The sequence below is a fragment of the Erigeron canadensis genome, chromosome 9, assembly GCF_010389155.1.
Source record: "Erigeron canadensis isolate Cc75 chromosome 9, C_canadensis_v1, whole genome shotgun sequence".
NCBI lineage: Eukaryota > Viridiplantae > Streptophyta > Magnoliopsida > Asterales > Asteraceae > Erigeron > Erigeron canadensis.
In genome coordinates, this window is record NC_057769.1 from 5,712,899 (window position 1) to 5,726,903 (window position 14,005).

At 32.9% G+C, this 14,005-nt stretch overlaps 2 protein-coding genes across 3 annotated transcripts; both read right to left on the bottom strand.

Moving 5' to 3' along the window:
- Positions 1–1,252: 1,252 nt before the first annotated feature.
- Positions 1,253–6,314, bottom strand: LOC122582953 (cyclin-dependent kinase inhibitor 3-like). Its single transcript, XM_043755387.1, has 3 exons — positions 5,889–6,314; positions 2,528–2,716; positions 1,253–1,589 (listed from the first exon to the last, which is right to left on the bottom strand). Exons 1-3 carry the CDS (start codon positions 6,233–6,235, stop codon positions 1,517–1,519), a joined length of 609 nt encoding a protein of 202 aa, XP_043611322.1. The 5' UTR covers positions 6,236–6,314; the 3' UTR covers positions 1,253–1,516.
- Positions 6,315–9,028: 2,714 nt separating this feature from the next.
- LOC122581886 (E3 ubiquitin-protein ligase PRT1) lies at positions 9,029–13,489 on the bottom strand. 2 transcript variants are annotated; one of them, XM_043754202.1, is made up of 7 exons: positions 13,347–13,489; positions 12,167–12,195; positions 11,899–12,078; positions 11,527–11,745; positions 10,869–11,072; positions 10,292–10,401; positions 9,029–9,635 (listed from the first exon to the last, which is right to left on the bottom strand). In XM_043754202.1, the coding sequence occupies exons 1-7, from the start codon at positions 13,412–13,414 to the stop codon at positions 9,261–9,263; spliced, it is 1,185 nt and encodes a 394-aa protein (XP_043610137.1). In that variant the 5' UTR covers positions 13,415–13,489; the 3' UTR covers positions 9,029–9,260. The 2 variants fall into 2 exon arrangements, with proteins under 2 accessions (XP_043610137.1, XP_043610136.1); XM_043754201.1 differs by having other exon boundaries at positions 11,527–11,778.
- Positions 13,490–14,005: the final 516 nt, after the last annotated feature.

Here is a 14,005-nt window from a genome sequence, read left to right on the forward strand (position 1 = left end):
CTAAGGTGCAATTCGCTTTTCATTATTTCAACCCCAGAGTCATAGTGGGAATGGTCTAAGAGTTTATATATGCCAATGATAGAACTTATCACCGAGAGACAAGTTCTTGCTCTTGATTGTATTCTGTTTTTGGGTGATGTATAAAAGCTGACCGGGGTTTAAATTCCCCTTCACCCAAATACCATCAAATTTTATTTCAAAACGGTTAAAAGTGCTAAATGTTAAAAATGCTGGCTAACAAGTGATAGAGAAGTAATGGAATGATTATAGAAAGGTAAAAGGTTGATGAGCAACAAACCTAAGCGATTCAACCCGGGTATATTCAAAGATCCCGGGCATTTGAAAGTTAAAACTAACTAGTTACATACTTACACATACCAAGATATATATACTCCTACTAATTATCAACTATCAATACGAGTAATTTCGATTAATGTTCCGAACTTCCAAAATATGAAATATGTTTGGACATAATAATGTCTACCCTACCAAGTACCAACATGATGGGTGATAAGTGATGACACATGAAACACATACAAAGTTTTCAGGTCATTATTACTTACTTAAAAGGACACAAATTAAACATATTTTAAACCATCACATGTGACTTATCTTTCTGATCTATTACAGGGTTTTATCTTGTTGCAGCAAAGTAAGGGTGAACCCCACTTTACTAGGTTAATTATAGCCAAAAGGTGTGATTGACGAAATCTTGATATTGAATAACAATGAAATATTCAACGAAATCTTGATATTTGAATAACAATGAAATATTCAACGAGCTCTTGGTTTAGTGGTCAAAGGGAAAGTGAAAAGCTTTGCACAAAGGGAAGGCTAGATTGAACATTGACGTTTAATTACTTTTTATAACTTCTGAAATATCATTTTCTAAAAATGTCATTAAAATTTCAGTTTTTTTTGTAGCATGTAGTTCTTTGTTTTGAAATGCAATTTGGATCACTCATGTCTTCACCTTTTGCAATCAATGTCAGCCACGCGATCATCTCCGAATACTACTTTTCAGGAGAATAATTGGAAAAAAACCTGCTGCTTGTAAGACACGAACCTGTGATATATACACATCTAGTAGCTCACATTTCCAAATGACCACATACTGTGACCATTTATGGTTTTGTATATATTCTTGTTCCAATATTGCATTAGTGTATACGTATATATAGTTATAAGTTATCGTAGATACAGGGGTACTCAATGGTACATTTCATATATGAGATGTAAAGAAATCTTGCATATGAAAAATGAAACTCTGACAATTATTAACTACTTGCAAATCTAGACAAACATGAAACAACTAAGCCTACAAAGTTACATGGTTTTGCTCTACACATTCTACCCTAATTAAGAGGTTAATGTGTGATTTCTATCATTAGATCACACAATCATTTTATTAGTACGTTATTGCCCTTTACATTTTCACTGGAGAACCAAGGGAAAATACACCAACATCCTTTAATTTCAAGCTTTCTTGAATGCCATATATATCCATCCATCTTGATTATAAGGATTCTACTCTTACCCATTCATAACATCCTTCAAGCGGGTTTTCGTTCACAATGTCAAAGTTGTACCTACATTAACATAAAGACCAAAAAAATGGGCATAGTCGATCAATACATATACAGTACTCGATTGTGAAGGTCACAACTAAAGGTGGCAAATGCAAAAAAAATAAAATAAAATTTGATCACGTGTGAATATCAGTCTTTAAAAAAGAATCTAATGTGGTAAATTTCACTCATTACTTCTAAATGAATTGATTCAAGTTTTATGTTTTATATTTAACATGTCATTTTGAAAATTGTGTCAAAGTTTTTTTTAGAACAGCAAGAGCCGGGCCCCGGGTATCCGGACTGGTTACCGTGGACCTAAGACCCGTTTCCCTCCCACTTGCCCGCCCCACCCGGTAAATGCTCCACGAAGGCCCAGGAAACCTAAAGTCTGTAAATCTCACGCTCGAGAGTATCGAACCTGAGACCTTACGGACAAACATCCGGGTACTCTTAAAGGAATTCTTCTTTCTGACTATACAAATATACAATGTACATCAAATATAATCCTGTTGTGTTAACACGGTCCCAGATCTTGTTATCAATAGAAGAAAGTAAATTTTTGGAAATGAACCCTTTCAATGTATACAAAAAACTACCTGTTATGATCTGTCAATTTCGTCACCTCTAATTGGAAAAAAAAGCTTATTAAAGGGCCTTTAGCCTAGCAGTATTCAAGGTGCAGTGGCCCTCAACCAACAGGTTTGAGTTTTAAGGGACAACTGTGTAGTTTGTAAATAATAATTGTCTTTTAAGGCCTCTCGTAGTAAGGCTTTTCCTAAATCTCTTCCTCACCTTTTCCTAAATACCACGTCAGCTTATTCCAATTTAAGAACTAACCCTAACATTAATAAAAAAACGTCATTTTGGAAGAGGGTGGCCGAGGGCTTGGACGAGCTCGTCATCCACTTACTACAAGCGGCCTAAAAGAAAATAAAACTTAAGTTAAGATAGTGTACTTGTCAGCAAACTGTCTCTGCTGTTCCTGCTCATGACGGGCAAAAAACTCCTCAATCTCCTGTGCTAGAGGCATGCTCCGTGTAATAGTATTCTGGGTTACTTGATTAGAAGCTTCTAAATTTCTACACCTTTTGCTAGAACTACTGGGGGTGCCTATCAAGCTACAAGGAGTGCTTTCTCGAGTGCTCCTGTCATTGATACATGATTTATTTGTCAAAACCGACGAGAATAGAAGTCTAGCAATAACAAACAAATTAACATCTATTGTACAGTCACAAATAATCTATGTCAGTGTGAGGTTAACCAAGACTCATGCCTCTTAGGGGTGTAATTCAATTATTTGGACTAGGTTAGGAGTAGGTTTATCTTACCGCTACATTTAATAACAATAACCAAATTTTATGTAACCAAATTAGTAACATTAGTTTTCTAATGACAATAAAGGAAAAAGAGGCAGAGGTAACTTAAATATCCTATTACATATAGGGAAAAAATTTACTTGTCAAAAAGATGCCAATGGAAGTTACAAATCCAATTATTGCCCTTCTCTGTTTGTGTACTATTTACTTACATATGGGTTAAAAAAAAACTGATGTGGCCCCTTTATTCATGCATGCTATTCAGGGGGTGTTTTGTCTGGTGTGCCCCTAAACATGGGGATGTTTAGTTTAAACTTATTTAATCAAGTGTTTATTGCTTATATTAAAGAGAAATGATAAATCCCCCTTAAAAAATAGCCTAATAATCATAAGCATTATTAAACACTTTTTTTAAAACTACTCACGCCGTCTAAACATCTAAGTCTCAATAATCACCTCAAAATCACATATCAATAAACCCACTAAACTTTGATAAATGACTAATCCTTACAGTGATCATATAAATTGATATATAGTTTGGGAAATGCTAAATGCAACCCTTAAGATTGCACTTAAGGTGCATAAAAATTTGTACCTTCATATCAAAAGCTCACCCCTAAATTTTACGGTAAGTGTACAACTATTTAATTCACCTTAACTACGACTCTTAGGAGAGCATTTAGCAAAACCCATATAGTAGTTTTTAGGTGTTATTATTAGTAAACTTGATCAACAAATCCAAACCTGCAGATATGAGGATCACAGATTCACTACACATTTTAGCTTTAAAAGGGCTGACTCTTTTTCCTGATAGGCAACAAGTGCTATAGATACATATTAAAGAAGTGATCTGATATATATAGAAAGTGGAAACAGTTCATAATTAAATGACACCATGTGGGGCTGATAATATCTGAGTAATACACCAGTCTTAAATTTATACAGTGTAACATCTCATCACATATATGTAAAACAAATTAGAAGAAGGCCCCTTAAAGGATATCATTTTCGGGTTTTTTGTTACTCGCTGTCAGCCGACACGGCCAACAACATGAACATGTCCATTACTCACTCCGTCCCAAATTTGAAGTATTTGCAAGTTATAAAGAAAAATGGATGGAGTGAGTATAAATTTGCCGACACTTGATATTTTTTCTACTTGAACAATCAGTACACCGATGCCCAAACATGGACCAATTCGTTTTAAATCTTCGGCCAAATTTCATCAAAAATGATATATTAATCCAGTAGTCTATTATCAGATAAATTATGCATTAAGCAGCCAGACAAAGCAATGAAGCCAAAACAGAAGAGTGTACCATTATTGCCTTATTGGTGTCACATTTTATATAAAATCATTAAAATATATATGCTCAAGTTGAAATCTTTGACTAAAGAACATGTCTAAAAATAATCAATAATTCTATGTCACATCCTATCTTGTTAGTAAGAAACCCAGATTGTAGAGTCATATTTGTTAGCTAGTAGGATGCAGTTATGCTTATAATAAGTTGCAGAGGCAGGCAACTAGGCTAGAGTCTAGTACTTTGGTTAAGATGCACCAAATTCTTGAGTTCTTAAAAGAAAAAATGCTCCAAAGGGGAAAATAGTAAAAAGATGAGGTTTTTTTCCGTGCATGTACAAGTCTTTTGACTTGCATGTAAGGGTGGCCACACGTCTGTTACCGAACTTTTTTCCAGGCCACCCTAAGATGTTACCTAGTGAGATTCAAGCTTGAGACTTCTTATCTGACTATTAGGCTACCTTAATTTTTTTTTTCAAAAAGAAAAAAAGAAGACACCATGAAACCTTAGGTAAATTTGATACTTGAGGCAGAATCTCATATATATTTATGATACAATTGAATAAAAACACCAAAAACATTTGTGCAATTTTGGAATTCCCTTACACAGATTATTTTGCATGACTTCGATGAAAAGTACTTCCGAAGGATTTTCAACCAATAAACCACAAATACTAAATTGAAGTGTTACCCCACATTATAAAATTTTATAATGATAAAAGGAAAAACAACACCATTTTTTGCTAAGATGAGAACATGAAAGTACCTCCAAAGAGAATTTTCATTTTCACCACACACAACATATACTAAAACCTCCAAATGAAAAGAAACAACCTTAATAGTTACAAAACAAAACAAGCAAACATTTGAAGAATCAAAAAAAAATAAAAATAAAAATAAATTAAAGACATTTTCTTTAATTGGTAAAATGCACAATAATAAGGTGTATTTTTTGAGTTAATATGCATTTTGCATTCAGAATCTTGTGTATGTATTTAAAAAAGGTAATGATATTCATACATCATAATTTAGTTATCTATAATAAAGGAACAAAATTTATTGTGCAACGTATTACTATATCATTCAGAAATTGTTATAAATGGATAAAGTTTGTTGTTGCAATATCATTTCCCATTTAAAAATACATGTATATAAAATGTTAAAAACTACCATTTAACTAAATAAAAACAACATTAGTCACACGTTTTTTGCAAAAACTATATATATGATTATTATTTAATTATATTTTTTAAAAGTTAAGTAAACAATTACAAAAACACTTGCTCCATATTTCTTCATATAATCAAGCAAATAAATAAATAATAATAGAGTAGCATATATCTAAATGGAATTTGTTACACATAAATACATAATTCATATGGTTTTTTAATATGTAAAGTATGAAATAGGTTATTTAAAATAAAAAATAAAAAATTTTAAACAAAATTACTATCTTTGGATAGATATTTCAGTTCACTTAAAACATTTTTATAAAGGAATAGAAGACAAACAGGTGTGTCGCTAACCTTTTTTATTTTAGAAACACCTAAATATGTTAATCATAAGTTCATAACGCTATAAACTATGTTGTTTATTATTTTTAAATTTTAATATATGGATAGAGGTGGTGAAACAAAGTATTTATGTCCAAAACTAGTATCTTATATAAAGAAATAATTATAAAAATAAAAAAATTACCTTTCTTCTCTAGCATCAAACTCAACATTATTTTCACCAAAATAACAACACTCCTCTGTTTCTTGTTCTGCTTTTTCAACGCGGGTCACAATAAAACCCGACCCATTTAGAAAACCACGATCTGGGTTTTGCTTCTCTAGTCTCCGGCTACGTAACTGAAGATAACCCACTTCACGGCGGAGCTCCGGTGGTGTTTGGATGGTTGAATTTGAAGAATCTTGAAGTTTTTGCAATGCTAAGGTTTTGGCACGAGTTCGAACGCCTAGAGATGATGGTGATGATACGACAACGTCGATTATCGCCACCTTGTCTCTTGTTAACTTTGGTTTTCTCATGAATTTTCCCATTGATTTTTTCTTTGATTATATATACATATATATAGTGTTTGTGTGTGTGTATTTTTTAGATGATGCTCGTTTTTTGTTACTTAAAAATTTGTCTAAAATGGAAAATGGAGAGGGGGTTTGGAAATGGGGGGGGAAATATTTGTAATGTGTATAAAGTTAAAGGTGGTGTTACGGAGTACACCATTTCTCTGCAAATAGTACGACTAGTATTATACTTCATTTTTCTTTAGTATTTTATATATTTTATCGAAGTACAGTTTTATTTACTTTTTAACCTTATTTTATTTATTTTTTTAACGGGTACTGACAGAACGTAGAATCTAAATTATGTTCCGCGGTTAGGCTAAAGAGCTTTTTCACTTAATACCTTGTAAAAGGAAAACCACCAAACAAATATTTAAATTATTTTTAAAATCATTTATCATTTTTTATTGTTACCTCATAAATTCATTAACTTCAACTTTATAAAAAGTCAACTACTTTAGTTTTTTTGAAAGGTTAATTTTGTTGAAAACTTCGTGTCGCGATTTGACAGCGAGAAGTCTAACATACGTTATCTTAACCGAATCCGCGCTAGAGAGCTCCCTCGAAGTAGAAATGCCTATTTCAAATACCCGATGGGGGAAAACCCCCTACTAATCCGTCCGAATGCACGACGATTAATAGGAGTAAATCCTGCCCCTTCAGACTTGAACCTGGGTAAACCCAAGCCAAACTTTCATAAAAGGACTTCCTTATGTCCTCCCCAAGACTTGAACACAATGATAGTTTTTTAAAAGCTTTTTATAATTAAATAGTTTGGTTCATAAAAACCTTTTGTTCAATATCTTGATAAATTTTAAGCTTTTGACACAAAAAAAAAAGGAAAAAAATATACATCCAATGCTGCCAAGTTTTTGAAAGACTTTTTATTAAAAAAAAAACTTTTCATCAAAGTTTATTGAAAATGCTCTAAGCTTATGTTTGAATTTGAATCTAAGGGCGTGTTTTGTTTACATAATGTTTTTAGAAGGAATGAAATCTGTTAAAGGAATTGAATCCGATGAAATGAAATTTGATGAAATGTTTTCATTTTTTGAAGATTCAAGTGACAGATGAAATGAGATTCTTTCTCCCATCCCCATGGAATGGAGATTCCATCAAATGAGGGAATATTTACATTCCAACGGAATGATATTTCTTCATCATTGAGCAACCAAACGTACTAAGGAATGAAATTCAAATCTAGTTCCATCAAAATCTGCAAACCAAACACAACTTAAGGTATCAATCTTAACCGAAATACTCATATAAGTAATTGTCTAAAAAAAACAATAAATGAGAATGTAAATACTTGTTTGAAACCATGACAAGAAAAATAAAAGAAAAGTAAAATAAAAGAGACAAATAACAAGTAGCTACACAACAAGTAGTCCAACAGGAAGTAGTTATATACTCGTATAACATTTATGTACAATATCTTGAAAATCTTGAATTCAAACCTTTCTCTTAAACTGTTTTATCTCGAAGTATGCCTTCAAAATTACGTCATAAACACATCAACAAACGCTTTAATCATCATTTATCTATTTTAAAGTTAAATATAAAAAAAAAAAAACAAAGTGTTGTACTGTTGTGGTACAATCTTATATTATTTTAACTAATAAAAAAATTATAAAATGGCAATTAAAAATTCAAAGAATATAATTATGCTGTAATTTGAACGAATAAAGAATTAGGATGAAGCGGGGTACATTGATTGGAGAGAGAGCAAGAGGATGGCCACTCGTGCTCGTGAATAGTTAAATAGGATTCCCTTTTAACCTTCATTTTCATTATATATTATTTTTATATTATTATGTATGATACATACGTTTAATTAATGTAATCACATATAATTTTACCCCACCATTTGGGTCCCAATATCATATGAGAAAGTCTTCAATAATGTTCACATTGCGCTAATCACAATCAATAATATGAAGCTAATTAAGAATATGGTATATTTGGGTCCCATTCGATCGATCTATTAGAGATAGTGACATTGGCCATATCAAGTAATTCATGGTTAAAATAAGTCAAATTGCGATTACGATTAGTAACTAAAAGCTTACCAGATCAACACAATTCGAGCAACGGCTCATCCGTATTATAGTAGTAATTATTATAAGGAAAGAATATCCGATATTGAAAGTGAAGTAATTCATGCACCACAATTACTTTTTGTTTGAACACCTACGGTTTATGTTCTTATAAAAGATTATGAAAAGAGTGAAAATAAGGTGTTCAAAAATCACATCCTATAATAATAAAAAAATAAAAAGCTAGGATAACCCTGATATAATCAAGTCAATATGGTGGCAAAAACTGTTTAGAAATATGTTTTAGTTTGTGTGAACATAGAGAACATCATTGATCCGTTCAATAGTTCACCGCAATAAGAAAAATCAAAAAAGTTTTAAGTAATACTGTATGTCATTAAACGCCTAACAATATGTTTAATCATCTCGCATGATGGGTATACAAACATTATACAAGTTCATTATATGATATTAGAGACGCAATGTGTCTCAATGGTTTTTTAGGAACCATCACTTTGAACAATGACTTGAGCATTTACCTTCTTTCACCAGTGTGGGTTCCAATCCACTCCGTACAATAGAAAAAGAAAAGTTAGAAGGCAAATGACGACACTCACCACCAAAAGGTAGAGATATGACCATGTAAACTCGTGTAATTATAAATGAAGCGATTTGGGTGATGTTTTATCTCCAACGGGTCAAATAAACACAAGATAAAACAAATAAAACGCTATAAAAAAAATAGGGTCATACAAATTGTAGTCCCCCAATTTATTTTTCTTTGCCTGTAAATCATTCTATTCAAAAGGTAGATTTAATACTGTACTTTGTAATCATTTTAACAAGGTAGAAAAAAACTTGGACAAAAAGTATTTCAAGTCAACCTGCACCACCCACCCATTTTGCCACCTCCGGTGAAAGCTTAAAAGCATATCCACCTTTCACATAGCAGTTTGGTTGTAATCTTAACCTTCTCTTGGATCACTGGCAGACTCGGTTGGCACCACATCAACGCCATTATCATCATCATTAGCAGCAACGGCAGCATCACCGTCTCCATCTGCACCAATATCATCAAGGGAAAACGATATCTCATTACCAGTGCTAGCCAGACTTTGAGAAGCAGCAGAAACAATGGCCAGTTGTCCACTTAACAATCTGTATATAACATCTCGATTTATGGCTGGTTTTACCAACTCAAGCCGGTGTTGTGGGGTATGTTTCTGATTGAATCTGCCTGGAAGCTTTGAATCCGTGTTGTAACAATCTCCACAAAGATCATAACCACTTTTTTCTATGCAATCTTTACATTGATATCTATCCCCAATTATTGGACAAACCTGCAAAGGATCAAATTCTTCATTTTAAGCATTAGTCTAGCATAGGTTGCACAATATTGGATTCCTAGTGGTGTCCCAATTGGTCAATTAAGAGGTCAACTTTTTTTTTTAATAGTCAGTTTAGAAGTCAATTAATATATGCAAATAGGGAAGAAAACATTGCAGTGTTAAAAAAAGGCAATCACTTGGATGTATTCTTATATGTGTCGTTAAAATTCGACTGATTTTATTGTTGCATATGTGGTTTCCAATTTTGGTAATTTTACCCTTGAAATCCTCGTGTATGATGATTGACAAAGTAATCCCTTTATGTTAAATAAGCGTGTGCGTTTCTAGCTTTTGTGTCCTTCATATTAATGAATTTAGAATGCATTTAAGGGCTCCTGGATAAATAATTAGGAAGTGTGTCAAAAACACGAGAGATGTAACTTCACGTCATATCTAGCGCATATGTTTTCCCCACATATAGGGTGATGAAAGGTCGCAGTAGAAACCAACAGAATTAGTTTATACTAATACTTGATCACATTATCGAAGCATCATTATAAGGAATTTGGTATAGACATCCACTACCTAGAAAGAGATGTATTCTCCTAGATGCCTAAAAAGACATCACTGATTATTAGTATAAGAAAAAAGAAAAAAAAAAAACTTACCCCACACATATCACAACCAACACCTGGATGAAATTTTGAGCCATTAACAGTCCACCATTGAAGAAAATTTTCATCAGTTGGATATGAGAACTCGGGACCTTGATCATTGGCTGTTAATCAATCCAAAGATTATATTAGCATCGCTACAAATATTTAATGATATACCAATACAGAAACTAAGGGGTGTACAAATTTTAGTTTGGACATTCAAAATTAGAAAAGGCAAGCTGGTTACATATGGTTCGAGTCTAGTATTTTTTTTAGAAAAATAACAGTCTCATGTTCTTTCCAGACCTAAAATAGAATCTATACTTAAATTATTTTCTCAACCTACAAAATCCAAAGTTTGTATTCGGTTCATAGTCCATTTTAGGACCAGTTAAGAGCAGTCCCCATTTCGTAGATTTCAGTTTGGTTCAGCCCAATTCGGTTTCGACCCAATCGGCACCCTACCCAGGCACCATACATATAAGGCTCCAAAAAGTAATGTTTTTACACGTCCTTAATATCATATTTCAGATAAAGATCCAATTAGATGCAAGTGTAGCTATAAAACCATCAAATGTTCAAAACTCACCCTTGGAAGAGCTTCCAATTTGGGTAGGCTCTTGGCGAAGCTGCGTACTGCTTCTTCTAAGTGCATAGACTGAAGAAAATTGCTCTTCCAGAGCGTAATCAAGCTCTTTACAGACTTTTGGAAATCCACTTGGATGACGACATTGACATACTTGACATTTTATCACCTCATCTTCTTGTATGGTGATGCAGGCCTCACAGTAAACTAAAGAATAATATAAGAAAATACTGTGGACGATGAGATTTTATTAATAGGAACATATAACAAAAGGGGCAAACTATGAATGTATTCAACTTTATACCTTTTGACATCGTATGTATTGAACCAAAAAAACTTTGTATTATATTAAAACTTTCAAATATTACTATTGTATGTATCTGACTTCCTATAACATGCTTCCGGAGTGATGTGGCACCTGTTATAATGACGCAGCTATGGTGTGGCAGCTGATGTCGCAGCACAATGGCCACCACATCGTTTTATATCTGACGACCTAATGAAGAGGTCCCCTGGATACATACAATAGCAAGTTCTCGACGTGTAAGCATTCAGATATAATTTTTGGATTAAGATACGAACAATAGCAAAACTTGTAAAGTTGAACACATTCCCTAGTAATTTTGCCCATAAGAAAGTACATGAAGTGAGGTAACCATACCATGACCACAATTAAGAACACAAGGCCTAAATAGCAGTTGCTTGCAAGCTGCGCATAGCACATCAGCAACTGTTACTTGATTACAATTTCCACCAGAATCCTCGCCACGTGATTTAATTTCTTCGTTAGATGAAGAATTTAGCGACACATTATCTTCAGAAGTTAAATGAGAAGTTTGGTCCACCATGCTTAGATCGTCTACTTTTTCATCTAAGTCCACTGCAAAACCAAATGAGCCTTGGTCTTCATCCGCTATACCATGTAAACAAAAATTTATTTCACAATGAACTGCTAGATGAAATTTATTTTAAGTAGTTTCAACTCTTATGAACTATAAATGCAAAAACCACTAGTTGACTATATATAGTTTACCAAGTGTCTGTTTTTTCCTTCTATCATAAGAAATCGGATACAACTTCTTGAGGAATACGTCTAGCATCCGACATATGGCTGGAAAATGACGATAAGGGTTTCTACATAACGGACAATGTGATTGACCCCTCATATCCATTGAGCAGTGGCAGCACCAGAAGCATGTGACATGGCCACAAACTACAAAGTTAACAAGAACAGCGCCATTAGCAATAAATATTCATAATGCCAAAGTGACACAACTGGCAAAATTGTGAGTATTTCTTACCTAGAACAATAGGTTTGAAGAGAAGGTCCCTGCAACATAAAGGCAAAATCTTTAGTTCATAAAAACACTGCCAATTTGAAAGACACAAGAAATCCATCACTCAATAAAAACAGCTTATAACTATATTTTGTAAAATACAAACGTACTTTTTCAAGTCTCTCTGTGTAGGCATCGTAATCTTATATGTACATTTGAGTCATTAAAGATGGTATCTGTCATGTTCTGGTTACTTTTTATGTAAGAAACCGCAATCAAAAGTGACATTTTCTATTTAAGATATCAATTTTATGTATAAAAACATTAGACTAATATATACCGTTAGATGTTACATAAAAATGTAAAATTTACATGTTATACAATACCATCTTTTACCGAATCGGATCAATGTGCAAACAAATAGTCGGGCCAAATGAAAAAAACAAAGTTCTACTGTATTCTAGAAGTCCATATGTAGGGTGAGGTTCCAATAGGAAGGACTCTTAACATTAATGCCACCTTTTGGTGCTGGACCTTAATGCACCTGACTGACCTTGACCATGATGCATGTCAGGTGCATCAAAGTGCACCAGGTCAAAATGTGAAAGTAACCAAAGTGCTTCCTATGTGAACCGGCAATTTACCTATATATATACTCAAGTCGAAACAAGCTGACAGGATCCACCTTTTTACGCCCCCATGCCCCATGTGTTGTGTGGCGACATGGGGGCGAAAAACGGAAACATACTCACCCACAAGTATGGACCAACATAGTAGAAAGACCACCGAAATTACTAAAATAAACATGATAAATCAAAATGGGTAGCTTACAATCATCAAAGAATTAGCAATAAAAGTTCATATATGCACCACACTATAGCTACTAACATAACTACACTTAGTAATAAAGTAATATAAATGCAGCTTAACTACAAATAATCAACTTAGTTTCCTAGAAATTGTATAACAACATTAAAATAATAATAAGAGTTATAATAATCCTTAATATAATAGTAAAATCAAAATGGATTTGGCAAATTAGCAATACAAATCAATAAAACAATAATCAAATTAAGTATTTATGAATTATAATGGACCCACTAAAAAAAACCTAATACAATTAATTAATTTGAAATAATAATCGAACTTAAGCTTAAAATATAGAATAAAATAAAATAAAAGATAAAGTGTAGGAAGACATTACAAGCAAACAGCGCATATAAAATGATCAGAAACATGTTCCGATTCATTGGCTTCTTCTTCAAACTCCATTAACGTTAATTTTTTTGGGTTTGTGAATTAAGCTCAATAAATAATAATATTAAACTTAAATATTTCGATTTTGATTTTAATTTTTAATTCGGGTTTTTCTTCGGAAAAAAAGAAAGAGACAGAATATCATTGTCGGTACGGTAAGCCTCTATATATGGGCTTTTGTTACAGCCCATTTTGTTTTTTAACAGGCCCACTGATTGAAACTTTTTTTGTCCTGCCCAAAGCTTAATTGCCCGAGCTTTTAAAATTTATCCCCTTTTAAAATGGTAGTCTCGTTTAAATATATATTTGAGATCAAAAACCACGGCTCAAAAAAACTTTAAAAGCCTCGAAGAGAAAGCTTGTATAAAAAGGTTTGAAACAAAAGTCGCAGCTCCAACCTCATCTTTAAGTTATAGCCTCAAGCCCTTAGCTACAACCTAAACTCGAAACTTTTGTGCTAAAGATACTTATAAAAAAAAAAGTTTGGATGGATAAGAATGTGAAAGAGTGATCGTTAGAGACGGACATGATGACTAATAAATCAAATATTCGTATACTACCATATTTCACTTTTAGAGCATGCATACGGGTAAAAAAAATGACATA

What these genes read in the sequence shown, in the direction of transcription:
- LOC122582953 (XM_043755387.1), bottom strand. Translation starts at nt 6,235, where the DNA reads ATGGGAAAATTCATGAGAAAACCAAAGTTAACAAGAGACAAGGTGGCG. An exon ending in TTTGATGCTAGAGAAGAAAG is followed by an intron (nt 2,717 to 5,888) that starts GTAATTTTTTTA and finishes TATCAATGACAG; the next exon opens with GAGCACTCGAGAAAGCACTC. An exon ending in CAGAGACAGTTTGCTGACAA is followed by an intron (nt 1,590 to 2,527) that starts GTACACTATCTT and finishes ATGTTAATGTAG; the next exon opens with GTACAACTTTGACATTGTGA.
- LOC122581886 (XM_043754201.1), bottom strand. Translation starts at nt 13,414, where the DNA reads ATGGAGTTTGAAGAAGAAGCCAATGAATCGGAACATGTTTCTGATCAT. An exon ending in AAGGAAAAAACAGACACTTG is followed by an intron (nt 11,779 to 11,898) that starts GTAAACTATATA and finishes TACATGGTATAG; the next exon opens with CGGATGAAGACCAAGGCTCA. An exon ending in AATTGGAAGCTCTTCCAAGG is followed by an intron (nt 10,402 to 10,868) that starts GTGAGTTTTGAA and finishes ATTGATTAACAG; the next exon opens with CCAATGATCAAGGTCCCGAG.